The sequence below is a fragment of the Carettochelys insculpta genome, chromosome 34 (assembly GCF_033958435.1).
Source record: "Carettochelys insculpta isolate YL-2023 chromosome 34, ASM3395843v1, whole genome shotgun sequence".
In the NCBI taxonomy this organism is placed as follows: domain Eukaryota; kingdom Metazoa; phylum Chordata; order Testudines; family Carettochelyidae; genus Carettochelys; species Carettochelys insculpta.
This window is the reverse complement of record NC_134170.1, coordinates 248,173-273,689: the sequence shown is the minus strand read 5'-3', so window position 1 is coordinate 273,689 and position 25,517 is coordinate 248,173. Positions and strand designations below refer to the sequence as shown.

At 68.2% G+C, this 25,517-nt stretch overlaps 1 protein-coding gene across 3 annotated transcripts; it reads right to left on the bottom strand.

Moving 5' to 3' along the window:
- Window positions 1-202: 202 nt before the first annotated feature.
- NEURL4 (neuralized E3 ubiquitin protein ligase 4) lies at window positions 203-25,162 on the bottom strand. Of its 3 annotated transcripts, XM_074983029.1 has the most exons (29): window positions 24,888-25,162; window positions 23,584-23,962; window positions 21,343-21,408; window positions 20,899-21,173; window positions 19,332-19,443; window positions 18,880-18,968; window positions 18,597-18,669; window positions 17,946-18,216; window positions 17,195-17,376; window positions 15,054-15,139; window positions 14,800-14,962; window positions 13,902-14,100; window positions 13,744-13,820; window positions 12,157-12,235; window positions 11,848-12,023; window positions 10,548-10,676; window positions 9,751-9,896; window positions 7,792-8,007; window positions 7,604-7,702; window positions 6,781-6,930; window positions 6,044-6,208; window positions 5,379-5,537; window positions 4,677-4,856; window positions 4,110-4,203; window positions 3,927-4,034; window positions 3,146-3,290; window positions 2,955-3,067; window positions 1,835-2,000; window positions 203-716 (listed from the first exon to the last, which is right to left on the bottom strand). In XM_074983029.1, the coding sequence occupies exons 1-29, from the start codon at window positions 25,059-25,061 to the stop codon at window positions 512-514; spliced, it is 4,476 nt and encodes a 1,491-aa protein (XP_074839130.1). In that variant the 5' UTR covers window positions 25,062-25,162; the 3' UTR covers window positions 203-511. The 3 variants fall into 3 exon arrangements, with proteins under 3 accessions (XP_074839130.1, XP_074839128.1, XP_074839129.1); XM_074983027.1 differs by having other exon boundaries at window positions 18,597-18,968; XM_074983028.1 differs by lacking the exon at window positions 7,604-7,702 and having other exon boundaries at window positions 18,597-18,968.
- Window positions 25,163-25,517: the final 355 nt, after the last annotated feature.

The following is a 25,517-nucleotide window of genomic DNA, read 5'->3' as shown; positions in this document are numbered from 1 at the left end:
GCCACCCCACACAGGAACAAGCCTCTCCCCCTACCCGCAGTCAGTGCAAGAGGGAAGGGGGAGGACTCTTACCCCTCGCCCGTGAAGTCGTTTCGGGGAGTCTGTCCCCCGGCCCCCCGAGGTAGATCCCCCTCACATGAGAAAAACGAAGTCCTTTGTGGCGCAATATTACCTCTCCCCCCGCCCCCCAAAAAAACTGGCTCCCAGCATGCTGTAGGGTCCCCCCCATCTGTCCCCTCTTAGCTTCCTCTCTGTGCAAAAGACAGCGCTGGGCCCCCGTGCGAGCTGTGGTTCTGGGGGGGGCCCCAGAGGGCCCCCCGGCTTTAAAACAGTGTCAGACATCTGTCCAAACTCCTCCCGCCGGCGGTTAGGCCGAGAGGGGTGGAATCCAGCTGGAGGAGACGCCCCCCAAACCGATCTTGGATGTGATGCCCCATGGGGCAGACGGGCGCTGGTCCATCGGGGGGGCGGGCGGATTCTGCCCCCCGCCCCCGGCCGGCCGGAGGGGGCGTCACTCCACGCGAACGAGCAGGCCGTACAGCACGGTGGCGCCTTTCTCCTTGGTGACCCATTCGATCTCCGCCGGGCTGAAGCGGGGGTCCGGGGGCTCGGGGGCGCCGGCCGACGCCGGGCCCGGCTTGTACGAACCCGGGCGCACGCAGACCTGGAAGGCCACCTGGGCCCCATGCGGCCGCTGGGACTTCGGGTCCCGGAATCTGTGGGAGCGGAGAGAGGGGGGGTCAAGAGAGAGGCCCAGCCGCGCCCCCCCCCCCAAATCCCCACCACTCCCCGGGATGTCATCGGATTCTAAAACAAACCCGCAAACCCTCCCTGTGATCGCCCCTGGCCGCGCACCGCACCGTGCGAGGGGCTGTTCCCACCCCGTGAGGGCCGAGGCGGGTGACGCAGCTCCGGCGTCCGTAGGGGGTTTTAATAATTCACGTGGGAGAACCTGGGTGGATCTGGGTCAGATCTGAGGGATATGTGGACCTGGGGACGCGGCTGGTCCCTCTGGGGGCTGGAAGAACCTGGGTGGATCTGGCAGGGGTTTGGGGTCAGATCTGAGGTACACGTTGACCTGGGGACGGGGCTGGTCCCTTTGGGGGCTGGAAGAACCTGGGTGGATCTGGCGTGGGGTCTGGGGTCAGATCTGAAGGACACGTTGACCTGGGGATGCGGCTGGTCCTGTTGGGGCTGGAAGAACCTGGGTGGATCTGGTGTGGGTTTGGGTCAGATCTGAGGGACACGTTGACCTGGGGACGTGGCTGGTCCCTTTGGGGCTGGAAGAACCTGGGTGGATCTGGTGTGGGGTTTGGGTCAGATCTGAGGGATACGTTGACCTGGGGACGTGGCTGGTCCCTGTGGGGCTGGAAGAACCTGGGTGGATCTGCAGTGGGGTTTGGGTCAGATCTGAGGGATACATTGACCTGGGGATGTGGCTGGTCTCTTTGGGGCTGGAAGAACCTGGGTGGATCTGCAGTGGGGTTTGGGTCAGATCTGAGGGATACATTGACCTGGGGACGCGGCTGGTCCCTTTGGGGCTGGAAGAACCTGGGTGGATCTGGCGTGGGGTTTGGGGTCAGATCTGAGGGATACATTGACCTGGGGACGCGGCTGGTCCCTTTGGGGCTGGAAGAACCTGGGTGGATCTGGCGTGGGGGTTTGGGTCAGATCTGAGGGACACGTTGACCTGGGGACAGGACTGGACGGGTGGTGGCCCAGGAGAACGGGAGCACCGGAGGGAAATGGCCAATATTCCACCCCACCTCCCTGGGGGGTTGGGAGCTACCCCCTCTGCCCCCAAGCGCCCCCCACACAGGTGGTCGGGACTCACTGCACTTTGGTGGCGAAGGCCTCCATGCCGGCGTAACGCAGGGTGGGGGAGAGTACGACGCACTGGGGCGCGGCCCCCCGGCTGGGGGAGCTGTTCTCTGCCTCGTGGTAGCCCCCACCTTGGGGGTCGGCCTTGGCGGGGCGGCAGCTCAGGATGGACACGCTGCCTGCGGGGGGGGGAGAGGACGGGGACGGTTGTCAGCCCGGTCCCCCCGACTCCTCCGCACCGACCGCCCCCGTCCCGGGGGGAGGAGTCTGGGTCCTCATCCATTCCCCATAGGCCAGGAGCACGATGGGGGCTTGAGTCATGTGACCCTTTGGGTGAGAGGCGTTCTGGGAGCCAGGACTCCTGGGTTCTCTCCCCAGCGCTGGGAGGGCAGTGGGGGCTGGTGGTTAGAGCAGGGGCTGGGAGCCAGGACTCCTGGGTTCTCTCCCCAGCGCTGGGAGGGCAGTGGGGGCTGGTGGTTAGAGCAGGGGCTGGGAGCCAGGACTCCTGGGCTCTCTCCCCGGCACTGGGAGGGCAGTGGGGGCTGGTGGTTAGAGCAGGGGCCGGGAGCCAGGACTCCTGGGTTCTCTCCCCGGCACTGGGAGGGCAGTGGGGGCTGGTGGTTAGAGCAGGGGGTGGGAGCCAGGACTCCTGGGCTCTCTCCCCGGCACTGGGAGGGCAGTGGGGGCTGGTGGTTAGAGCAGGGGTGGGAGCCAAGACTCCTGGGTTCTCTCCCCGGCGCTGGGAGGGCAGTGGGGGCTGGTGGTTAGAGCAGGGGCCGGGAGCCAGGACTCCTGGGTTCTCTCCCCAGCGCTGGGAGGGCAGTGGGGGCTGGTGGTTAGAGCAGGGGCTGGGAGCCAGGACTCCTGGGCTCTCTCCCCGGCACTGGGAGGGCAGTGGGGGCTGGTGGTTAGAGCAGGGGCCGGGAGCCAGGACTCCTGGGTTCTCTCCCCGGCGCTGGGAGGGCAGTGGGGGCTGGTGGTTAGAGCAGGGGCTGGGAGCCAGGACTCCTGGGTTCTCTCCCCGGCGCTGGGAGGGCAGTGGGGGCTGGTGGTTGGGGCTGGGACCCAGGACTCTGGGTCCCCTCCCCAGCTGCAGCAGGGGCGCGAGGGGCTCTGCGTTGGGTCCCTCCTACCTGCCCCCAGCTCTCCTTGGTCCAGCATCCTCCGGACGGCTCCGATGCTGGTGCCATGATAAGCCATGTGCCACTTCTTACAGGTGCTGCCCACCTCCAGGTGGGGGTTCACTCTGCCAGAGGGGGAGGGTGTGAGACCCCAACCAGAGCCCCCCAGGCCAGCCTCCCATCCCCACCCTTGGGGCCGGTACCTGAGCTTGAAGCAGCACCAGCCGAAAGGCAGAGCGTAGTCCCGGGGGGGCTCCCCCCGTTTGTAATAGGCCTCGTCCCCCCGCAGCTTGTGGCAGGACTCGCAGTAGCAGAGGCTCAGCTTGGGGTCTTCCATGAAGTACTCGTCTGGGAAGGCAGAACTCGTTAACTCTGAACCCTACTGATGAATGGGGCACCAGACGGAGGAGGCCAACGCTGGCCGGGTCACCACTGGGGCTCTCTCTGAGCTGGGTTAAGGGGTCCCCACGCCAGCAGAGGAGGGCCTTGAATCAGACCCAGAGGCCGTTAACTCTGAACCCTACTGATGGCTTCCCGGATCTGGCACCCCGGCTGCAGGGGGTGGTCAGTGCGAGCTGGGTCACCACTGGGGCTCTCTCTGAGCTGGGTTAAGGGGTCCCCACGCAAGCAGAGAGGAGGGCCACTCAATAGGGAACAGCAGGAGATCCTTGAAGTGGGCGCAGAAGTCGTTAACTCTGAACCCTACTGATGGCCTCCTGCATCTGGCACCCCCAGTGCAGGGGGTGATCAACACCAGCCGGGTCACCACTGGGGCTGTCTCTGAGCTGGGTTAAGGGGACCCCACGCCAGCAGAGGAGGGCCTTGAATCAGACCCAGAGGCCGTTAACTCTGAACCCTACTGATGGCTTCCAGCATCTGGCGCCCCCAGTGCCGGGGGTGTTCAATGCCAGCCAGGTCACTGCTGGGGCTCTCTCTGAGCTGGGCTAAGGGGACCGCAAGCCAGCGGAGAGGAGGGCCGCTCACCAGGCAGCAGCAGGAGATCCTTGAAGCGGGAGCACAGGGCGTGGTACTCGCAGGTCTTGGTGGTGTTCACGTCCAGGGGGGGCGTCCAGCACACGCTCTCCTTAACGCCTGCAGCAGGGAGGGGGGAGGTGAGCAGGCAGCCCCTGGCCCACCCCTTCCCCAGAGCAGATCCCCCTCACTCACCATCCACCATGTCGGCCTTTTCCATGTCCCCCTGGCTGCGGGGGTCCGCGCTCTCCCCTCCCAGGGCCGGGGTGTCATTTGTTACTATGGTTACCTGGAGGAAGAGGAAACGCATTGGTTGTGAGGAGCCAGGACTCCTGGGTTCTCTCCCCGGCGCTGGGAGGGCAGTGGGGGCTGGTGGGTAGAGCAGGGGGTGGGAGCCAGGACTCCTGGGTTCTCTCCCCGGCGCTGGGAGGGCAGTGGGGGCTGGTGGTTAGAGCAGGGTTGGGAGCCAGGACTCCTGGGTTCTCTCCCCGGCGCTGGGAGGGCAGTGGGGGCTGGTGGGTAGAGCAGGGGGTGGGAGCCAGGACTCCTGGGTTCTCTCCCAGTGCTGGGAGGGCAGTGGGGGCTGGTGGTTAGAGCAGGGGGTGGGAGCCAGGACTCCTGGGTTCTCTCCCTGGCGCTGGGAGGGCAGTGGGGGCTGGTGGTTAGAGCAGGGGCTGGGAGCCAGGACTCCTGGGTTCTCTCCCCGGCGCTGGGAGGGCAGTGGGGGCTGGGGGCTAGAGCAGGGGGTGGGTCAGGGCTCACCTGCTCGCACTGCCCGTAGAGGTCGACGACCATGTAGCAGGGCAGGGGGATGTCCTGGGCCGCCACCCCCTGGTCCATCCCGTTGACGTAGAGGTGGAGACAACTGCTCGAGTCGACCAGGAGCCCCAGAATTGTCCCTTCGGGGCAGGTGTCCAGGTTGGGCCCATAGTTCTCACAGATCTGGGGGATGACGGAGCCACTGTGAAACCAACCCCTGTCCCTGCCCCAGCCAGTCCTGCCCTGGGCCGGGGGGAGCCGGCGCCCCTGGAGGGGCCAGGCCCTGCCCCGTTCCCTGCCCCTGGGCCAGCCAGTCCTGCCCTGGGCCGGGGGGAGCCGGCGCCCCTGGAGGGGCCAGGCCCTGCCCCGTTCCCTGCCCCTGGGCCAGCCAGTCCTGCCCTGGGCCGGGGGGAGCCGGCGCCCCTGGAGGGGCCAGGCCCTGCCCCGTTCCCTGCCCCTGGGCCAGCCAGTCCTGCCCTGGGCTGGGGGGAGCCGGCGCCCCTGGAGGGGCCAGGCCCTGCCCCGTTCCCTGCCCCTGGGCCAGCCAGTCCTGCCCCGGGCTGGGGGGAGCTGGTGCCCCTGGAGGGGCCAGGCCCTGCCCCATTCCCTGCCCCTGAGCCAGCCAGTCCTGCCCCGGGCCGGGGGGAGCTGGTGCCCCTGGGGGGCCAGGCCCTGCCCCATGCCCCGCGCCGGGGCCGGGCCCACCTTGAGGGAGTTGTGGAAGACGGACTGGCGCTGCAGCAGCCAGGTGGAGCGCTTGAGGGAGCAGGCGGAGGCGGGGAAGTTGACGCGCTCGGGCGAGGTGCCGATGACGCCCAGGGACAGGGACGACGTCCACTGGGGGTTCAGGAAGTCGATCTGAATCTGGGAATGGGAAGGGAGGCGGTGCCCGTCACGCCCTCGGAGAGGAAGTGATGTCACAAGCCGCCAGAGACCCGCCCCCTCCAGCTCAGAGCACACTTATGACATCATCTCTCATGATGACATCCATATGACATCATTCCCTGTGACACCACACCCTATGACAGCAGCATCTGCACAAACAAGAAAGGGTGGGGCACAGGTCCTCCCCCCACAATGACATCATATGCCCCCCCGACAGAAAGTAAGAGTCCCTACACCCTCCCTTTCTATGAAAGTATCACATCCTCCCAAAACAGGAAGTATCCGGCGCTGTACCCGCCCCCTTCTTACCTCACATCCTCCCAAAACAGGAAGTATCCGGCGCTGTACCCGCCCACTGCTGTCAGCACATCCTCCCAAAACAGGAAGTGGCTGGTGCTATATTGCCCCCTACTGTCACACCCTACAAAGGAGGCAGTAAAAGGTCCCCCGCCAATTTGTGACCTCGAGAAGGGGCGGGGGCCCACCTGGAAGAGCTGGCCAGGGGGCAGGGGCTGGGCCATGACCACGATGCCCTGGTTGTAGCTGGCCACGCGGGTGGCCGTCAGGTTGCCGTTGGACAGGAGAATGTTCTTGCCGTGGTTCTCCAGGAACTCCATGGCGGCCGGCGGCCCGGGGACCTCGTGCTCACACTGCAGCCGGAGAAGGAGGAGGAGAAGTCAGGCCCTGCCCCCTTTCCTGCCCCCTGAGCCAGCCAGTCCTGCCCTGGGCCGGGGGAGCCGGCGCCCCTAGAGGGGCCAGGCCCTGCCCCATTCCCACCCTCTGAGCCAGCCAGTCCTGCCCTGGGCCGGGGGAGCCGGCGCCCCTAGAGGGGCCAGGCCCTGCCCCCTTTCCTGCCCCCTGAGCCAGCCAGTCCTGCCCTGGGCCGGGGGAGCCGGCGCCCCTAGAGGGGCCAGGCCCTGCCCCATTCCCACCCCCTGAGCCAGCCAGTCCTGCCCTGGGCCGGGGAGCCGGCGCCCCTAGAGGGGCCAGGCCCTGCCACATTCCCACCCCCTGAGCCAGCCAGTCCTGCCCTGGGCCGGGGGGAGCCGGCACCCCTAGAGGGGCCAGGCCCTGCCACATTCCCATCCCCTGAGCCGGCCAGTCCTGCCCTGGGCCGGGGGAGCCGGCGCCCCTAGAGGGGCCAGGCCCTGCTCCATTCCCACCCCCTGAGCCAGCCAGCCCTGCCCAAGGTAAGGAATATCTCCCGTCCAGCATCACTCACTGGTGTGGGCTCTTCCTCCTCCTCCTCTTCGCTGCAGGTCTCGGAGGCGACCGAAGGCGGCTTGGTGCCGTCTGACTCCTCCAGCACCGTCGAGCTGACAATGGAGACAGCAGTGACGCGGCCGTAGAGATCCAGGACCACATAGACGTTCTGAGGACACAGAACGGGGGAGAGGGGAGTCTGGTGGGTCAGGGCAGGGCTGGGAGCCAGGACTCCTGGGTTCTCTCCCCACCGCTTGGAGGGCAGTGGGGGCTGGTGGTTAGAGCAGGGGCCGGGAGCCAGGACTTCTGGGTTCTCTCCCCGGTGCTGGGAGGGCAGTGGGGGGCTGGTGGTTAGAGCAGGGGCCAGGAGCCAGGACTCCTGGGTTCTCTCCCCGGCGCTGGGTGGGCAGTGGGGGCTGGTGGTCAGAGCAGGGGGCCAGGAGCCAGGACTCCTGGGTTCTCTCCCCGGCGCTGGGAGGGCAGTGGGGGCTGGTGGTTAGAGCAGGGGCCGGGAGCCAGGACTCCTGGGTTCTCTCCCCGGCGCTGGGAGGGCAGTGGTGGCTGGTGGTTAGAGCAGGGGCCAGGAGCCAGGACTCCTGGGTTCTCTCCCCGGCGCTGGGAGGGCAGTGGGGGCTGGTGGTTGGAGCAGGGTTGCCCGGACTCCTGGGTTTTCTTTCTCGCCTCCTCCTCCTCCTCTCACGTGGAAGGGAAGAACCAGCCCCGGGACGGACACCCATCTCTCGCAAAGAGGACCCAAAGGGAGATACCCTCAGACAGGAAGAGGCGGGGCCTGTTCCCCTCAACCTCCCTCCCACTCCCGGACAGGAAGAGGCGGGACCTACCTTGGCCACGCCGGTGGCGGCCGGCCCCATGTCCTCCCCGTTTAGCAAGATGTGCATGCTGTCGTCCACGCAACGCTTCACCCCCACGCGGTTCCCCACCTGCCGGGGGGGGGCGCCCGGGTTAGAGCCACGGCCCCAGCCCTCCCAGCCCCATGGCCGCCCCCCCACGCAGCCCCACGGCGGCTCACCCCCAGCCTCTCCAGTGAGCAGCCGTAGTTCTGTCTCTGCACCAGGCCATTGCGCCGCACCTCTGAGCCGGCCACCAGCCAGGTGACCTTGGCCTGGAGCTCCAGCAAGGAAGCCGGCAGGCCCGTGGCCGCGTGGGACGCCTCGGAGGGCAGCATCGTGGTCAGGCCCACGCGGAAGGAGCCCGCCCACTTCTCGTCCAGCTCCTCGATCTTCACCTGCGGGGAAGAGGCGGGGGGACGGGCCATCAGGATCGTTAGGGGGCAGCTAACGAGGCAGGTTATTGGTCGACGGGGCCGCAGGCTGTTGGGCCCAGAAACCACCGGGACCATCCATCATAGGGGTGCGGAAAGGGGTCCCCCTTTCTCTCTGCTCAGTCCAGTTCCCGTTCAAACCAGCCAGCTCTCTCGGTTCCTGGGGAAGAAGGGGGTCTCCTAGCTGCTTGGGTTACAGAGAGCCTGGAGGGCCCAACCTAGGCACCCCTGCTGTGCCGGAGAAACTGAGGCACTCACCTCTTGTTAACACAGGATGTAGTAAGTTGTAGGGCTAAACCTGTACAGCGCAAGCTGGGTTTGGGGCCAAAACACCCTCCCCACCTTACACAAGCCCCTTTGCTTCCTCCACGCTCGCTCCCCCAGTTCTCCTGCTCCTTCCTCTGCCCTGCCGCGCTGACATGTCTCCCGATTTAAGCGGTTTAACGGCCGGATCCCTCCTGCCGCCCGTCAGACCCGTTCGATCGAGTTCCATTTCGGCGCCGGGGGCCCGAGTGAACAGCAGGAGCCGCAAATGGCTCCTGAAAGAGCCACAGGTGGCTCAGACCCGCAAATGGCTCCTGAAAGAGCCACAGGTGGCTCAGAGCCGCAAATGGCTCCTGAAAGAGCCACAGGTGGCTCGGAGCCGCAAATGGCTCCTGAAAGAGCCACAGGTGGCTCGGAGCCGCAAATGGCTCCAGAAAGTGCTGCCCCGCCAGCGAGCCTTAGAAAATCTAATGGCGACCCACGGGGTGGAGTCGTCAAACCACCAGGTACAGAGTGAAGAAAGTAATCTAAACAGCATCAGAAGGTGACACCTGCTGTGAAGGTTGGTTTGCACCTGTATATAAATGCAGTGGTTTTGGAGGAACGGTCTTTGATCTAGGGAGCGGTTACCTCAGTCCACTCCTGCAGGTACATCTGCAGGGTGAACCAGCAGAGTTCCCTTGAGAACCGTTTGTACCTCGCTTGGTAATAAACTTGGCCGGGCCCCTTCCACCCCGATCCGGTCTGTGGCCTTTGGGGAACCTCGCAAGGTCTGTCGTGATCACTGAACATGCACCCGAACAGCCCTCCGGTTGTCATCCACAGAGACACGGAGCCATGAGAACGCAACGGCGGAAAATCCGCCAGACTACACAGAACTTAAGGCCTCACCCGCCCCACTTTGTCACGAGACAATAGCAAGACGGGGACTTTTCGGGGTGTGAAAAGGAAGTCCCGGGCGGGGGGGGTTTGCGGGGAGAGAAAAGACGTCTACCAAATCACGATGGGTGAAGAACAAGTGATAAATAAAGTTATTTTTCCCTCCCCATCGCACAAGAACTAAACGAGCAGGAAATAAGTTATGCAAACCAAAGGCTGTGGATTTTATTCCACATGATGCGGTGTTAACCTGTGGAACTCCTTGCTGGAGGAAGCGGTGGAGCTGCTCGTGAGGCTCAAGAAAACATCTAATGAAGGTGAGAAGGACAGCTCTAGCCCATGGCAGGGAGGGGGTCCCTAGCCCGGTGGGTGGGTTACGGAGCACCGGTTGATTCCCTGGCTCTGTTTTGCTCTCCCCGGCGTTGACCACGGTCAGGAGACAGGACCACGGGCCGGATGGACCTTGGGGTTGAGCTAGTCCATCCAGCCCAAGCAGCAGGCAGGATTTCCGGCTGCTGTCCCAACCCCGGTGGGGGGGGTGTGGGCGGAGAGATGGGGCCTCACCTCAAAGACCTCGTCAGCCTTCAGCTCCTTCATGCTGAAGACGATGCCGTGGCAGTAACCGGCCACGCGCATGGCCCGGCAGCCGTCCTCCTGGAAGCCCACGTTCTTGCCACAGCTGCTATGGAAGCGGTGAGCCACGCCCGGCACTGCAAAAACACGACGTGGCCGTTAACAGCGACGGGGCGCTATGGGGTGGGGGCTCAGCTGGGGGCGCTCTGCCCCAGCAGGCTGGGCTGGCCCCACGGCGGCGCTGTGGGATGGGGAGCAGGGCAGGGGCCCGGCAGGGGGTGCTGTGGGGCAGGAAACAGGGCAGGAGCCCAGCAGGAGGCACTGTGAGGCGAGAGACCAGCAGGGGTGCTGTGGGGCAGGGAGCAGGGCACGGGCCCAGCAGGGGGCGCCTCAGAGCAGGGCAGGGCAGGGCAGGGCAGGGCGCAGGGGCCCAGCAGGGGGCGCCGCAGGGCAGGGCAGGGCAGGGCAGGGCGCAGGGGCCCAGCAGGGGGCGCCGCAGGGCGGGGCAGGGCAGGGCAGGGCGCAGGGGCCCAGCAGGGGGCGCCGCAGGGCGGGGCAGGGCAGGGCGGGGCGCAGGGGCCCAGCAGGGGGCGCCGCAGGGCAGGGCAGGGCAGGGCGGGGCGCAGGGGCCCAGCAGGGGGCGCCGCAGGGCAGGGCAGGGCAGGGCAGGGCGGGGCGCAGGGGCCCAGCAGGGGGCGCCGCAGGGCAGGGCAGGGCAGGGCAGGGCGCAGGGGCCCAGCAGGGGGCGCCGCAGGGCAGGGCAGGGCAGGGCAGGGCGGGGCGCTCACCCGGCGAGTGCAGGGGGAAGGATTTCTCGGTGGCGTTGCTGGTCGACAGGCTGTTGTCCATGGGGCCGGTGGCGCTGGTGATGGACACCTGGACGCACTGCCCGTACAGGTCCACCACGGCGTACACCTCTGCGCCCGCCCGCCCGCCAGGGGACAAAGGGTTAACGGGGCGGGGGTGGGGGGGCAGCCGGCACTGCGCCCAAACATGCTCTTAACCGCCCCCCCCCCCCGCAGTCAGCACAGTGGTTCCTTCCAACCCACCCCCCCACCGCCCAGACCAATGGCACCTTCCCACCCCTAGGGTATCAGTACACTGGGCTCACCCAATTCTCTCGGGGGGGGGGGGATGGACGGACTCCACCAGGGAGATCATACCAACATGGGGGGAGGGGGGACCTGGATGAGTCCAACGGGCCCCTCTCCAGGAACACAGGGGGAAATGTGCTGGTCCAGATTGTACCAAGGGGCTGCGGGGGGGAGTGGAAATGCCCCGGGGGCCGGAGCAGACCAACTGGACTCTTGGCAGGGGGGGCAAGATAACACATCGGGGCTGGAGGCAACCAATGGGTCCCTAAAATGCAGGGGGGAAGGGGGGATGCATCAGGGCTGGATGAGACCAACAGGCCCCTAGACGGGGGAAAAAGCCCTGGGACCAGAGGAGACCAATGGGCCCCTGGGTGGGGGACCACATACACCCCACGGCCAGAAGAGACCAACAGGCTCCTTGCGGGCGGGGAACGTCCCGGGGCCGGAAGAGACCAACAGGCCCCGAGGTGGGAGGGACCACAAACACCCCAAGGTTGGATAAGACCATCGAGCCCTTTGGCGGGGAGGAACACCACAGGACTGGGAGAGACCAACAGGTCCCTCGGCGGGGGGGTGGGGGAACACCACAGGACTGGGAGAGACCAACGGGTCCCTCGGCGGAGGGGTGGGGGAACACCACAGGACTGGGAGAGACCAACGGGTCCCTCGGCGGCGGGGGGGGGGGGGGGGAGAACACCACAGGACTGGGAGAGACCAATGGGCCCCTCACTGGGGGGACACCTCCCAGGGCCGGAAAAGACCAACGGGCCCCATGGCTGGGGTGGGGGGAAGAGAGAACACCCCGGGGCCCGGAGGATACCAATGGGCCCCTCAGCAGGGTGGGAAACACCCTGTGACCGGAACAGACCACTGTGCCCCTGGGGGGGGGGACCACACCCTGTGAGTGGAACAGACCAACGGGCCCCTCAGGGCGGGGGGGGGACACCTGTGACTGGAACAGACCAACGGGGCCCTCGGGGGGGGGGGGGCTCACCCTTGCCGGGGGGCAGGCCGGAGCAGGCCACGCCCTGGTCCACGCCGTTGATGAAGTAGTGGAGGTCGCCCTTGGCCGTGTGCATCATCCCGATGCGAGAGCCCGTGGTCAGGGAGTCCAGGTCGCAGCCGTAATTGTTCCGCAGGGTGTTTCCGTCCTGCATGATGGCCGTGCCGCTGGGGGGAGGGGGCGCAGGACGACGCTGGGGGTCAGGAGACACGGCCCCATTCCCCACCCCGCCCCCAGGCACAGCCCCGCCCCCAGAACCCAAGCCCCGCCCCCCCAAACCGAAGCCCCGCCCCCGCTCACCTCAGCATCCAGGTGTCGTAGTCGATGTCGGTCATGGTGTTGGGGAACTCAAGGTCTTCGGGCCGGATGGCCGTCACCCCTGCAAGGGAGGGGCCCAGCCGTGTGGGGTGGGGAGAGGGGGCTCGGCCCCACCCCTCCCCACCCCCAGCTCTCTGCCACCCGCCCAGCCCCACCGCCAGCTGGGAGTTGGATTGCGACGCCGTGTTACCGCCCCGCCCGCCCCTCCCGGCTCCAGACGGGTTTTTGCCCATAGCGCCCATGGGATGGTTAGTCCTGGTGGACCTCTGCTGACACGGGGACCCCTCGCCCGGCGCCGAGATGCGCCCACCTCTGGGGCGGGGTGGCTGGGAACACAGGGACCCCTCGCCCGGCGCCAAGATGCGCCCACCTCTGGGGCGGGGCGGCTGGGGACACAGGGACCCCTCGCCCAGCGCCAAGATGCGCCCACCTCTGGGGCAGGGCGGCCGGCGACACGGGGACCCCTCGCCCGGCGCCGAGATGCGCCCACCTCTGGGGCGGGGCGGCTGGGGACACAGGGACCCCTCGCCCGGCGCCGAGATGCGCCCACCTCTGGGGCGGGGCGGCTGGGGACACAGGGACCCCTCGCCCAGCGCCAAGATGCGCCCACCTCTGGGGCAGGGCGGCCGGCGCCATGGGGACCCCTCGCCCGGCGCCGAGATGTGCCCACCTCTGGGGTGGGGCGGCTGGGGACACAGGGACCCCTCGCCCGGCGCCGAGATGTGCCCACCTCTGGGGCGGGGCGGCTGGGGACACAGGGACCCCTCGCCCAGCGCCAAGATGCGCCCACCTCTGGGGCAGGGCGGCCGGCGACACGGGGACCCCTCGCCCGGCGCCGAGATGCGCCCACCTCTGGGGCGGGGCGGCCAGCGACCCCTCGCCCAGTGCTGCGACGCGCCCACCTCTGGGGCGTGGGCTGGTGACATGGGGACCCCTCGCCCGGGGCTAAGATGTGCCCACTTGTGGGGTGGGGCGGCCAGTGACACGGGGACCCCTCGCCCAGGGCCGAGACGCGCCCACTTCTGGGGCGTGGGCTGGTGACACGGGGACCCCTCGCCCGGTGCCGAGATGCGCCCGCCTCTGGGGCATGGGCTGGTGACACAGGGACCCCTTGCCTGGGGCCGAGACGCGCCCACCTCTGGGGCGGGGCGGCTGGTGACACGGGGACCCCTTACCTGGGGCCGAGATGCGCCCACTTCTGGGGTGGGGCGGCCGCTGACACGGGGACCCCTCGCCCGGTGCCGAGATGCGCCCACTTCTGGGGCGGGGTGGCTGGCGACACGGGGACCCCTCGCCCGGTGCCAAGACGCGCCCACCTCTGGGGCGGGGCGGCTGGTGACACGGGGACCCCTTACCTGGGGCCGAGATGCGCCCACTTCTGGGGTGGGGCGGCCGCTGACACGGGGACCCCTCGCCCGGTGCCGAGACACGCCCACCTCTGGGGTGGGGCTGCCGCTGCCGCTGACACGGGGACCCCTCGCCCGGTGCCGAGACGCGCCCACCTCTGGGGTGGGGCGGCCGCTGACACGGGGACCCCTCGCCCGGTGCCGAGACGCGCCCACCTCTCACCTGCCTCAATCGAGCCGGACCAGCGATCCACCATCTTCTGAATGACGATCTCGAACAGCTCCCCGTCGCGGAGCGGCCTGGGGGCAGAGCAGAGGGTGAGTGGGGAGGGCGGCCGTGGCTGGGGCAGGAGGGGGGGGCCGCCCCCCACACACACCGACCGGTTGGAGACGACGATGGCGTCGTTGAATTCGCTGCGGCAGTTCTGGCGCAGGGCCGTGCGGCCCCCGTTGGTGATGAGGGCGTTGCTGCCGTGTCTCTGGTGGAAGCGCAGGTCGCTGGCCGAGGCGGCAGACGAGGGGCTGCTGGGCGAGGCCGCCGGGTTCCCCTCCGACAGCTCCTCCGGCAGCGGGAGCAGATCTGGGGGCAACCGGGGAGGCGGGGTGTGCTGGGGGGCCCCTTCCCCAGTACACCCAGCCCCCCTTATATCCCACCACCCTCTCGGCACGGCCCTGCCGGTTGCCCCCAAGGGACTCTAAGCCCCCCAGCTGCCCAGTGAGTAAGGGGGGGCAGGCAGGACTGAACCCCCTGTGATGGAGTGGGGGGATGCATGGATGTGTGTGTGACAGGCAGAGCAGCTCCCAGCGGCTAAGGATGACCCCTGGGCTGTACCCTAGGCTGGCAGGTAACACCTCTGCCCTGAGCACAGAGCAGGGAGGAGCCGAGCTGGGTTTGACCCGGAGGCGGGAGGGGGAGAGGGAGCTGGGGGGCAGCCAGGCTGGCGAGGGGGGAAGCTAGGCCCCAGAGGGGCACCCCTCGGGCTGGGTTGGAATGACTGTCTCTGCCGGCTGTACTGACCCCTCTGTGCTGAGCTGGGCTCTGGCACCTCATAAACCTCCCGTTCTCCCTGCTGGGTGAGAGTCGCTCCTGCCTGCGGCCGGGGGCAGCGCTTGGAGACCCCTGAACCCATCACACCCCTTGATCCCACTTCCCCAGAACGCCCCCTCCACACCCGGCCACCCTCCCAGCACGGCCCTGCGCCCCGCAAGTGAGCACGGGGCGGGGGCGGGGGTGGGCAGGCCGGACCGAGCCCCCCGCTCAGCCCCCGCCCGACCTCACCCGCCTCATCCAGGATGGTGGCTTGGGCCGCCTGGCCGTAGAGGTCCACCACCGCGTAGACGTTGGGAGGCACGTTCCAGGCGGCCGGCCCCTGCGCAGCCCCGTTGACGAAGAAATGGAGCGTCCCGTCCTCCCGGCGCACCACGCCCACTGTGTCCCCTGCCTGGGGACGGGGGGAGCGAGCGGGACGGGTCAGACCACCGTGGCGGTGTGGGGGAGGACCTGCACCACCCCCACCCCACCTCTCAACTCACCTTCAGCCGGTCCAGGTTGTGGCCGTACTCGTCCAGGATGGTCGTTCCGTTATGCATCACGCCGTTCCCCGTCATCATCCACGTGCCTGTGGGGCGGGAGAGGGCGGGAGCGTGTCGGCGATTCGCACGCCCGTCGCACGGCTGCGATCGTGAGGCGCCGGCTCGTTGCACGGCTGCACCGGCAAGCCACCTGTCCGTTGCCCAACGGCCGTCGCGACTCATTCGCACGCTCGCCGCACTGCGATTCGCACGCTCGCCGCACTGCGATTCGCACGCTCGCCGCACGACTACTACTGCCGTTCTATATTTGCACACTTCTCCCAGCCACCCACCCGCCCGTTCCACTGAAAATGAAAATAAATCACAGAGTCCTCAGACTAGAAAGAACAGTAAGAAATCATCAGGTCCGGCCCCCTGCCCAGAGCAGGACCAACCCGACTCCATCGTCCCAGCCACGGCTTGGGCCAGCTCCGCCTCTAGGGCTGGAGATCCCCCCACCGCTCTGGGGAACTCGTCCCAGTGCCTCACCGCCCTCCTGGGGGGAGAGTTTTTCCTCATCTCCGACCCCCACCTCCCCCACTGCGACCTAAGACACCGACTTGTTAAGTTTGTGCGTTTTACGGACTTATTTTCTTACACGGTTCGAAACGTTTTTTTTTCCTCTAAAAACTTAAGCGAAACCTCCTTCGATTGCTTGAGCGTGAAACAGGTAAGGGGAAACGCGGAGGCAGCAAAACGCAAGCACAGAAGCGAGAGCTTCTCTGGTAGCTGACGTAATTCAAAGCAAGCGGAAATTGCCAACGTGAAGGTGACGTGGCAGTCGCTGCTTCTACCTACACCGCCCACAGGAGTGGGTTTGGGGTCAGACCTAAAGGACACGTTGACCTGGGGACGGGGCTGGTCCCTTTGGGGCTGGAAGAACCTGGGTGGATCTGGCGTGGGGTTTGGGGTCAGATCTGAGGGATACGTTGACCTGGGGACGCGGCTGGTCCCTTTGGGGCTGGAAGAACCAGGGTGGATCTGGCGTGGGGTTTGGGGTCAGATCTGAGAGATACGTTGACCTGGGGACGGGGCTGGTCCCTTTGGGGCTGGAAGAACCAGGGTGGATCTGGCGTGGGGTTTGGGGTCAGATCTGAGAGATACGTTGACCTGGGGACGGGGCTGGTCCCGTTGGGGCTGGAAGAACCTGGGTGGATCTGGCGTGGGGTTTGGGTTCAGATCTGAGAGATACGTTGACCTGGGGACGTGGCTGGTCCCTGTGGGGCTGGAAGAACCTGGGTGGATCTGGTGTGGGGTTTGGGTTCAGATCTGAGAGATACGTTGACCTGGGGATGGGGCTGGTCCCTTGGGGGCTGGAAGAACCTGGGTGGATCTGGCGTGGGGTTTGGGGTCAGATCTGAGAGATACGTTGACCTGGGGATGGGGATGGTCCCGTTGGGGGCTGGAAAAACCTGGGTGGATCTGGTGTGGGGTTTGGGATCAGATCTGAGAGATTCGTTGACCTGGGGACGGGGCTGGTCCCTTTGGGGCTGGAAGAACCTGGGTGGATCTGGCGTGGGGTTTGGGTTCAGATCTGAGAGATACGTTGACCTGGGGACGGGGCTGGAAGAACCTGGGTGGATCTGGCGTGGGGTTTGGGGTCAGATCTGAGAGATACGTTGACCTGGGGATGGGGCTGGTCGAACCTGGGTGGATCTGGCGTGGGGTTTGGGGTCAGATCTGAGAGATACGTTGACCTGGGGATGGGGCTGGTCGAACCTGGGTGGATGGGGTGAATGGGTTTCCGGAACCTCTCGCTTGGGTAAGAAGGAAACAGGTGGTGGACCAGGAGAACTGGAGGGAATCACCGGTGCGACCCTACCTACCCCGCGCGGCACAAACGTACCGCGTGTGGCGAGTCAGGGGTCAAAGCGGGGGACCCCAAACCTGAGCCGCTAGTACCCGTGTCTCTAAACAATTCACCCCGATGCGACAATTATGGCGCACGCGACAAGGCCCGATCGCTAGTCCCACCTGGGGAACTAGACCCCCCAGCAGACAGCCCCGTGGGCCACACGTGGGCCATTTCAGCAGCCAGGTGGCTCCAGAAGGGATGAGCTGTGGGGTGCTCCTCCCCCAGTCTGGTGTGCCTGGACCCTGACCTGAGCGGAGGTTGGTCATCGTTGAAGGCAGCTGCAGGTAGGTGGGGTTGTGGGTGGTCACCCCGATCTCAATTGAGCCGGCCCACTTGTCCACCATCTTGTCGATGCGCACCTGGAAGACCTCGTTGTTGCGAAGGGGACGGCTGCTGAGCACGACGCCGTGGTTGAAATCGTCCGTGGCGCTGGAACAGAGAGAACAGAGAACGCAGGTGTAAACCACGGAGCCCTGCGCTGGGTGGTGCTGAGATGCGCCCGCCTCTGGGGCGGGGCAGCTGGTGACACAGAGACTCCTTGTCTGGCGCTGAGATGCGCCCACCTCTGCGGCAAGGTGGATAACTACACAGAGACCCCTCGCCCGGCGCCGAGATGCGCCCACCTCTGGGGCAGGGCGGCCGGTCACACAGGGATGCCTCGTCCGGCGCTGAGATGGGCCCAACTCTGGGGCGGGGGGGCCGGTGACACGGGCACCCCTCGCCTGACGCTGAGATGCGCCCACCTCTGGGGCGGGGGGGGCCGGGGACACGGGGACCCTCAACCAGCACCGAGATGCGCCCACCTCTGGGGAGGAGCGGCCGGTGACACAGGGACCCCTCGCCCAGCGCTGAGATGCGCCCACCTCTGGGGTGGGGCGGCCGGTGACACAGGGACCCTCGCCCAGAGCTGAGATGCGCCCACCTCTGGGGCGGGGCGGCCGGTGACACGGGGCCCCTTTGCTTTGGAGGCAGACTGCTCAGGCCAGCCGGGCACTCACTGCGGGCGCAGGGCCGTGCGCCCCTCGTTGATGATGGCCGCCTTCTGGCCACAGTTGGCGTGGAAGAGCAGCCGCTCCGGCTCTGGGTCGCCCACCCCACCGGCCTCCAGGGCACGGCGCCCCACGTCCGGGGACAGTGCCCTCATGATAGCGTTGTTGCGCCGCAGCCGGTCGCTGTGGTTGTGGTTGTGGACGATGGTGACCTTCACCGCCATGCCGTAGAGATCAACCACGCCGTACACCACCAGCGGGGTCAGAGTGGTAGCCACGCCTGGCGGGAAGGGGAGAGAACGACACACCTGGTAGCCAGCGACACGGGGACCCCTCGCCCGGCGCCGAGATGCGCCCACCTCTGGGGCGGGGCGGCTGGCGACACGGGGACCCCTCGCCCGGCGCCGAGATGCGCCCAGCTCTGGGGCGGGGCGGCCGGGGACACGGGGACCCCTCGCCCGGCGCCGAGATGCGCCCAGCTCTGGGGCGGGGCGGCCGGCGACACGGGGAGCCCTCGCCCGGCGCCGAGATGCGCCCAGCTCTGGGGCGGGGCGGCCGGGGACACGGGGACCCCTCGCCCGGCGCCGAGATGCGCCCAGCTCTGGGGCGGGGCGGCCGATTAGAACAGCAGCGGTGCGTAGCCCCCTCTCTGCCGCCTACCTTGGTCGATGCCGTTGATGTAGAAGTGCAGGGCGTTGTTGGATTTCCGCGTCAGGCCGATGTGATCCCCCTCCTGCGGGGACAGGGGTGAGCGCAGCAGGTGGGAGGGACCACGGGGACAGGGGGATGAAAAGGGCGCAGGAAAGCTGCCCCCTTGGAAGAGGTTTGGCAGTCGGGACACGGGAGAGGGACCACATGGAGGGAATCCGGGGGGCCGAGGATTTCCCACCAGGCACAGAGGGGTTAGAGAGACGATCTTGGGGGGCTGGGAAGGACCCCTCACCTGCAGCTCGTCGAGGCTGAACTCGCAATACTCCCGCCGCGTCCCTTTCCCATTGGTCAAGATCCCGCAACCGCTCATCATAATGGTACCTGGGGGAGGAGCGTCTTGTCAGCCAACCCACTGCGAGGGCCCCCCAAAACCACAGTGACACCCCCATCCCAGGAGTCCTGGCTCCCGGCCCCCTGCTCTAACCACCAGCCCCCACTGCCCTCCCAGCGCCGGGGAGAGAACCCAGGAGTCCTGGCTCCCACCCCCTGCTCTACCCACCAGCCCCCACTGCCCTCCCAGCGCCGGGGAGAGAACCCAGGAGTCCTGGCTCCCACCCCCCTGCTCTAACCACCAGCCCCCACTGCCCTCCCAGCGCCAGGGAGAGAACCCAGGAGTCCTGGCTCCCACCCCCTGCTCTAACCACCAGCCCCCACTGCCCTCCCAGCGCCGGGCGGGGTCGGTACCGGAGCGCAGGTTGGTCATGGTGGCAGGGTACTCGAGGCTGTTGGGGTTGTGGGTGGTCACCCCGATCTCGATGGAGCCCGACCACTTGTCCACCAGCTTGTCGATGCGGATCTGGGGGGCCGACAGAGCGTGTCAGAGACGGTCCGAGCTCCCTGCCCCCCAGCCAGAGCCTGGAGCCCCCCCCGCCCCATGCTCCCAGCCACTGGCCCCACCTAGGGACCCTGGCCTCGGCTTTGCCCTCCTGGGACTCCAAAGATCCCCCCCAGATCCCCCACCTCCCACGTGCTGACACCCTCACCCCGCCCTGCTCCCACCTGCCCTGAACCCCACACACCCTCCCGGGTCCCCCCAACGATCCACCCCCAGAGCCCCTGCCCCCCACGTCCTGACACCCTCACCCTGCCCTGCTCCCACCTGCCTCTGAACCCCACACACCCTCCCGGGTCCCCCCAACGATCCACCCCCAGAGCCCCCGCCCCCCACGTCCAGACACTCTCACCCTGCCCTGAACCCCACACGCCCTCCCGGATCCCCCCAACAATCCACCCCGAGCCCCCGCCCCCCACATCCAGACACCCTCACCCTGCCCTGAACCCCACACGCCCTCCTGGGTCCCCCCAACAATCCACCCCCAGAGCCCCTGCCCCCCACGTCCTGACACCCTCACCCCTCCCTGCTCCCACCTGCCCCGAACCCCACACGCCCTCCCGGGTCCCCCCAACAATCCACCCCCAGAGCCCCTGCCCCCCACGTGCTGACACCCTCACCCCGCCCTGCTCCCACCTGCCCCGAACCCCACACGCCCTCCTGGGTCCCCCCAACAATCCACCCCCAGAGCCCCTGCCCCCCACGTCCTGACACCTTCACCCCTCCCTGCTCCCACCTGCCCCGAACCCCACACGCCCTCCTGGGTCCCCCCAACAATCCACCCCCAGAGCCCCTGCCCCCCACGTCCTGACACCCTCACCCCGCCCTGCTCCCACCTGCCCTGAACCCCACACACCCTCCCGGGTCCCCCCAACGATCCACCCCCAGAGCCCCCGCCCCCCACGTCCTGACACCCTCACCCCGCCCTGAACCCCACACGCCCTCCCGGGTCCCCCCAACGATCCACCCCCAGAGCCCCTGCCCCCCACATCCTGACACCCTCACCCCGCCCTGCTCCCACCCGCCTCTGAACCCCACACGTCCTCCTGGGTCCCCCCAACAATCCACCCCCAGAGCCCCTGCCCCCCACATCCTGACACCTTCACCCCGCCCTGCTCCCACCTGCCTCTGAACCCCACACGCCCTCCTGGGTCCCCCCAACGATCCACCCCCAGAGCCCCTGCCCCCCACGTCCTGACACCTTCACCCCGCCCTGCTCCCACCTGCCTCTGAACCCCACACGTCCTCCTGGGTCCCCCCAACGATCCACCCCCAGAGCCCCTGCCCCCCACGTCCTGACACCTTCACCCCGCCCTGCTCCCACCCGCCTCTGAACCCTACACGCCCTCCCAACGATCCACCCCCAGCCGCCCCTCCCGGTGCCCCCCTAGGGCCGCCCCCCAGGCCCCGGCCGGGCACCTCGAACATCTCGTTGTCGCGCAGGGGCCGGTTGGTCATGACGACGCCGTTGTTGAACTCGTCGAGGGGCCGGCGCCGCTCGGCCGTCTTGTGGCTGTTGCTGAGCTTGATGAGGGAGCCGCACTTCTCGTGGAACAGCAGCGCATCGTTGGAGGTCGGCGCGGGGGGCCCCGCGCCCCCCGGGGGGCTGCCCAGGCTGACGGCCAGCAGGCTGCCGTTGTAGGCCGACAGGATGGCCTGGCTCACCGCCTCCGACAGCTCCACGCCCGACGAGCCTGGGGGACAGGCGGAGTAGCGGCCAGACGGACGGACGGGGCGCCCGCGGGGAGGGGAGGGGATGGACGGACGGACGGACAGGGCGCCCCGGCCGGGAGCGAGGGCTTCTGGGTAACTTCGGTCCCCCCGGCGAGCGGTGGGAACGGCCCCCCCGCCCCGGTCACTCACCGTTCTCCGACTCCAGGCTGGTGGGGAAGTTATCCGGGCGGCTCTGGGGACGGGTCGGGGGCAGAGCTGGTGGAGGGAGAAACAAGGAGAGGATGAGAGTCCTGAACCCCCATCCCCACCAGTTCCCTCGCTCCCGCCCCACAGCCCCTGCATCCCCCAGCCCTGCCGGTCCCCTCGCTCCCGCCCCACAGCCCCTGCACCCCCAGCCCTGCCGGTCCCCTCGCTCCCACCCCACAGCCCCTGCATCCCCCGGCCCTGCCGGTCCCCTCGCTCCCACCCCACAGCCCCTGCATCCCCCGGCCCTGCCGGTCCCCTCGCTCCCGCCCCACAGCCCCTGCATCCCCCAGCCCTGCCGGTCCTCTCCCTCCTGCCCCACAGCCCCTGCATCCCCCAGCCCTGCCGGTCCCCTCGCTCCCACCCCCACAGCCCCTGCATCCCCCGGCCCTGCCGGTCCCCTCGCTCCCGCCCCACAGCCCCTGCATCCCCCGGCCCTGCCGGTCCCCTCACTCCCACCCCCACAGCCCCTGCACCCCCCAGCCCTGCCGGTCCCCTCACTCCCACCCCCACAGCCCCTGCATCCCCCGGCCCTGCCGGTCCCCTCGCTCCCGCCCCACGGCCCCTGCATCCCCCGGCCCTGCCGGTCCCCTCGCTCCCGCCCCACAGCCCCTGCATCCCCCGGCCCTGCTCGTCCCCTCGCTCCAGCCCCACAGCCCCTGCATCCCCCGGCCCTGCTCATCCCCTCGCTCCTGCCCCACAGCCCCTGCATCCCCCAGCCCTGCCGGTCCCCCTCACTCCCACCCCACAGCCCCTGCATCCCCCAGCCCTGCCCATCCCCTCGCTCCTAACCCCACAGCCCCTGCACCCCCCAGCCCTGCCGGTCCCCTCACTCCTAACCCCACAGCCCCTACATCCCCCAGCCCTGCCGGTCCCCTCGCTCCTGCCCCCCCAGCCCTGCATCCCCCAGCCCTGCCGGTCCCCTCGCTCCTGCCCCCCAGCCCTGCCAGCGTTCCTCCCTCCAGAACAGCCACCCACCCCAAAAGCAACCCAGAAGGCAGAAAAGTTTCCCCAGAACTGAAATACGAATTCACGGATGGGTCGGAAGCTGCTGAGCCGAAACTCTCACCCAGCACCCGTGGGACCCGGCTGGGGGCCGGGAGAGACCCAGAGCATCAGCATCACCCACCCTTCCACCGCTCACTGGGCCGCAAGGCGAGATTTCTGGGGAAATCCCAGCTAAACCACAGCCCGGAACGCAGTGCCGGGCCAGGCGGCTGGAAAAGAACCCGGAAGACTCGGCCCCGGCCAGGCTAAGCAGCTCTCCGGTGAACCCAACTCGTGCCGGATTACGGCCGCGGCCGCCCGAGAGCGTCGGATCAGAGAGGCTCATCCCGGCCCCACGGCTCTCGACCAACGTTTATCACTTCTCCGACAAATAAACGACTAGCAGGGCAAAAACGAATCTTTTCAGGCCCGGAGAACGGGATGAACCTGACCCGAGAAATGTTTAATACCCAAAGCCGGCGCAAAGCTTTTGCTTGCGTCTCGCTAGCGTGGCAGGGAGGCAAAGGGCGTTCCCTGCAAGCTGCGCGCTCGGGACAGCGTTACGTTCGGTTGGGCAGAAAGCTCCGGGCTCGGTTTTCCGACGCGACTGGTCACGCGCGTTTCCTGATGCACAGAAAAATCATTCCACTTGCACAGAAAGAGAGAAATTATTGTGCACCCAAGGAAAGGGAAAAAATTATTCCGTGCGCGAAAGAAGAAAAAAATTTACTCCACGCGTGGGTGGGAAAGAGATTAGAAAACACCGTGGTAGCAAACGATGAGCGAAGCAGGGAGCTTGAGGTGGGGTAGTCAAGAACGGCCAAAGGGGGGCAAACCAAAAGTCCAGCCAGGCCAGAAACTTGCTGCCCGACAGCGGCCGGCGCCCCAGAAGCAGCCAACGGATCACACCACCCAATGGGCCACGACCTGCGCCCATTCCCAGGGCCTGCAAACCGAGGCCGCAGCCCCGTTCTCCGGGAACTTCTCCCGATCCCTGCCGAGGCCCCGGCTCTCCCCTGCTCCTGCAGCGAGGAGTTCCCCGGGTGGAAGACAACGCCCTGCGGTTTGCTCTCGGGCTCCCGTCTGTTCCGTTTCTCGGGAGCTCTGGGTTTTGCGCCGGAGGAACCGGCCGGTGGCTTTTCCCCGTCCCCCCGTTGACGGCCCGCGAGTGGTGGAAGCCGGGGACGGGCCGATCTCTACCTTGGTCTCCCACGGCGCCTTCCTCGGGCCCGTCGGGCTCCCAGGGCACCACGGTGACCTGAGTGCACTTGCCGTAGAGGTCCACCACAGCCCAGACGCGGGGCGGGAGGCCGGTGGCAGCCACGCCGCAGTCCTGGCCGTTGACCCAGAGATGCAGCTCGCCGGCGGGCGTGCGCTGAACGCCCACGCGGTCGCCCTCGCCCAGCTGGTCCAGGTCCTGGCCGTACTCCTCCAGGATGGAGCGCCCGTCCCGCAGCACCGAGCAGCCCGAGACGATCCAGGAGCCGCCCTTCAGCCCCGTGGCGCTGCTGGGGAAGTCCAGGTGGTCGGGGTCCAGGGCCGTCACCCCGATCTCGATGGAGCCGCTCCACGAGTTCACCTGGCGGGAGGAGAAGGGGGCGCAGGGGAGAGGTCGGTGGGGCCTGGCTGCTGCACCCCGAACCCCCCCGACGGGCAGCCCCCGAACCCCAGAGCTCCCCAGTCCCACCCCAGCCCCCCGGCGCCTCTGGGTCCCCCCAGCCAGCCCCACCCCAGTCCCCCCAGCGCCCCCCCGGGTCCCTTCAGCCAGCCCCACCCCCAGACCCCCGACACTCTCCCCCCGAACCCCAGAGCCCCCCAGTCCCACCCCAGCCCCCCGGCGCCTCTGGGTCCCCCCAGCCAGCCCCACCCCAGTCCCCCCAGCGCCCCCCCCCGGGTCCCTTCAGCCAGCCCCACCCCCAGACCCCCGACACCCTCCCCCCGAACCCCAGAGCCCCCCAGTCCCACCCCCGGCGCCTCTGGGTTCCCCCATCCCTTCAGCCAGCCCCACCCCCCGCCCCCCAGCGCCCCCCCCCGGTCCCTTCAGCCAGCCCCACCCCCCGCCCCCCAACACCCTCCCCAGAACCCCACCCCCCGACGGGCCCCACCCCCGGCCCCCCCCAGTTACTCCTGGGCCAGGACCCCCCCCCCGATACACCTGGGACCCCCAACCCCTCAACACCCAGGCCTCATCGATGCGCTCGGCGCTCCCCCTGCCCCACCCCCGGGTTCCATCCCCGCTCGATGCGCTCGGCGCTCCTCACCCCCACCCCCGGGGTTCCATCCCCGCTCGACGCGCTCGGCGCTCCTCACCCCCACCCCCGGGGTTCCATCCCCGCTCGATGCGCTCGGCGCTCCTCACCCCCACCCCCGGGTTCCATCCCCGCTCGACGCGCTCGGCGCTCCCCCCCACCCCACCCCACCCCGGGTTCCAGCCCCGCTCGATGCGCTCGGCGCTCCCCACCCCGGGTTCCATCCCCGCTCGATGCGCTCGGCGCTCCCCGCACCTTGCGGTCGATGCGGACGGCGAAGACGCGGCCGGGCCGCAGCGGCTCGCGGCTCAGCACCAGCCCGTGGTTGAACTCCTGGCCCGGCTGGGAGCGCGCGGCCGTGCGGCCCCCCGGCGCCAGCGTCACCAGCTTCCCCGTGCGCGGGTGCAGCTCCCCGCCCGGGCCCGACATGCCGCCCGCGCTGAGCGGCAGCGCCGCGGCCCCGCGCAGAGCCCCGCCGCCGCCGCGCTTTGCGGCGCTGCCGTTCTGCCCCCCGCCGCGCTTTGCGGCACTGTCGTGCCCCCGCAGGGAGCGCCGCCGCGCTTTGCGGCGTTGCCGTTCTCCCACCCCCGCCGCGCTTTGCGGCACTGTCGTTCTCTCCCAGCCGCGCTTTCCGGCCCTTTCGCGCTCTCCTCCGCCGCACTTTACGACATTGCCGCTCGCCACGCCGCCGCGGCGCTTTGCGGCACTGTCGTGTTTTACGGCACTGCAGTTTTTCTTTCCGCCGCGCTTTACGACTGTCTAGCTCTCCCCTCCCTGTCGCGCTTCACGGCATCGTCGTTCTCCGCCGTCGCACTTTACGACAGTATCGTACTCCCCCCCGACCCGACTGAGCACTGCCGCACTTCGCGGCACCGTCGTCCTCCC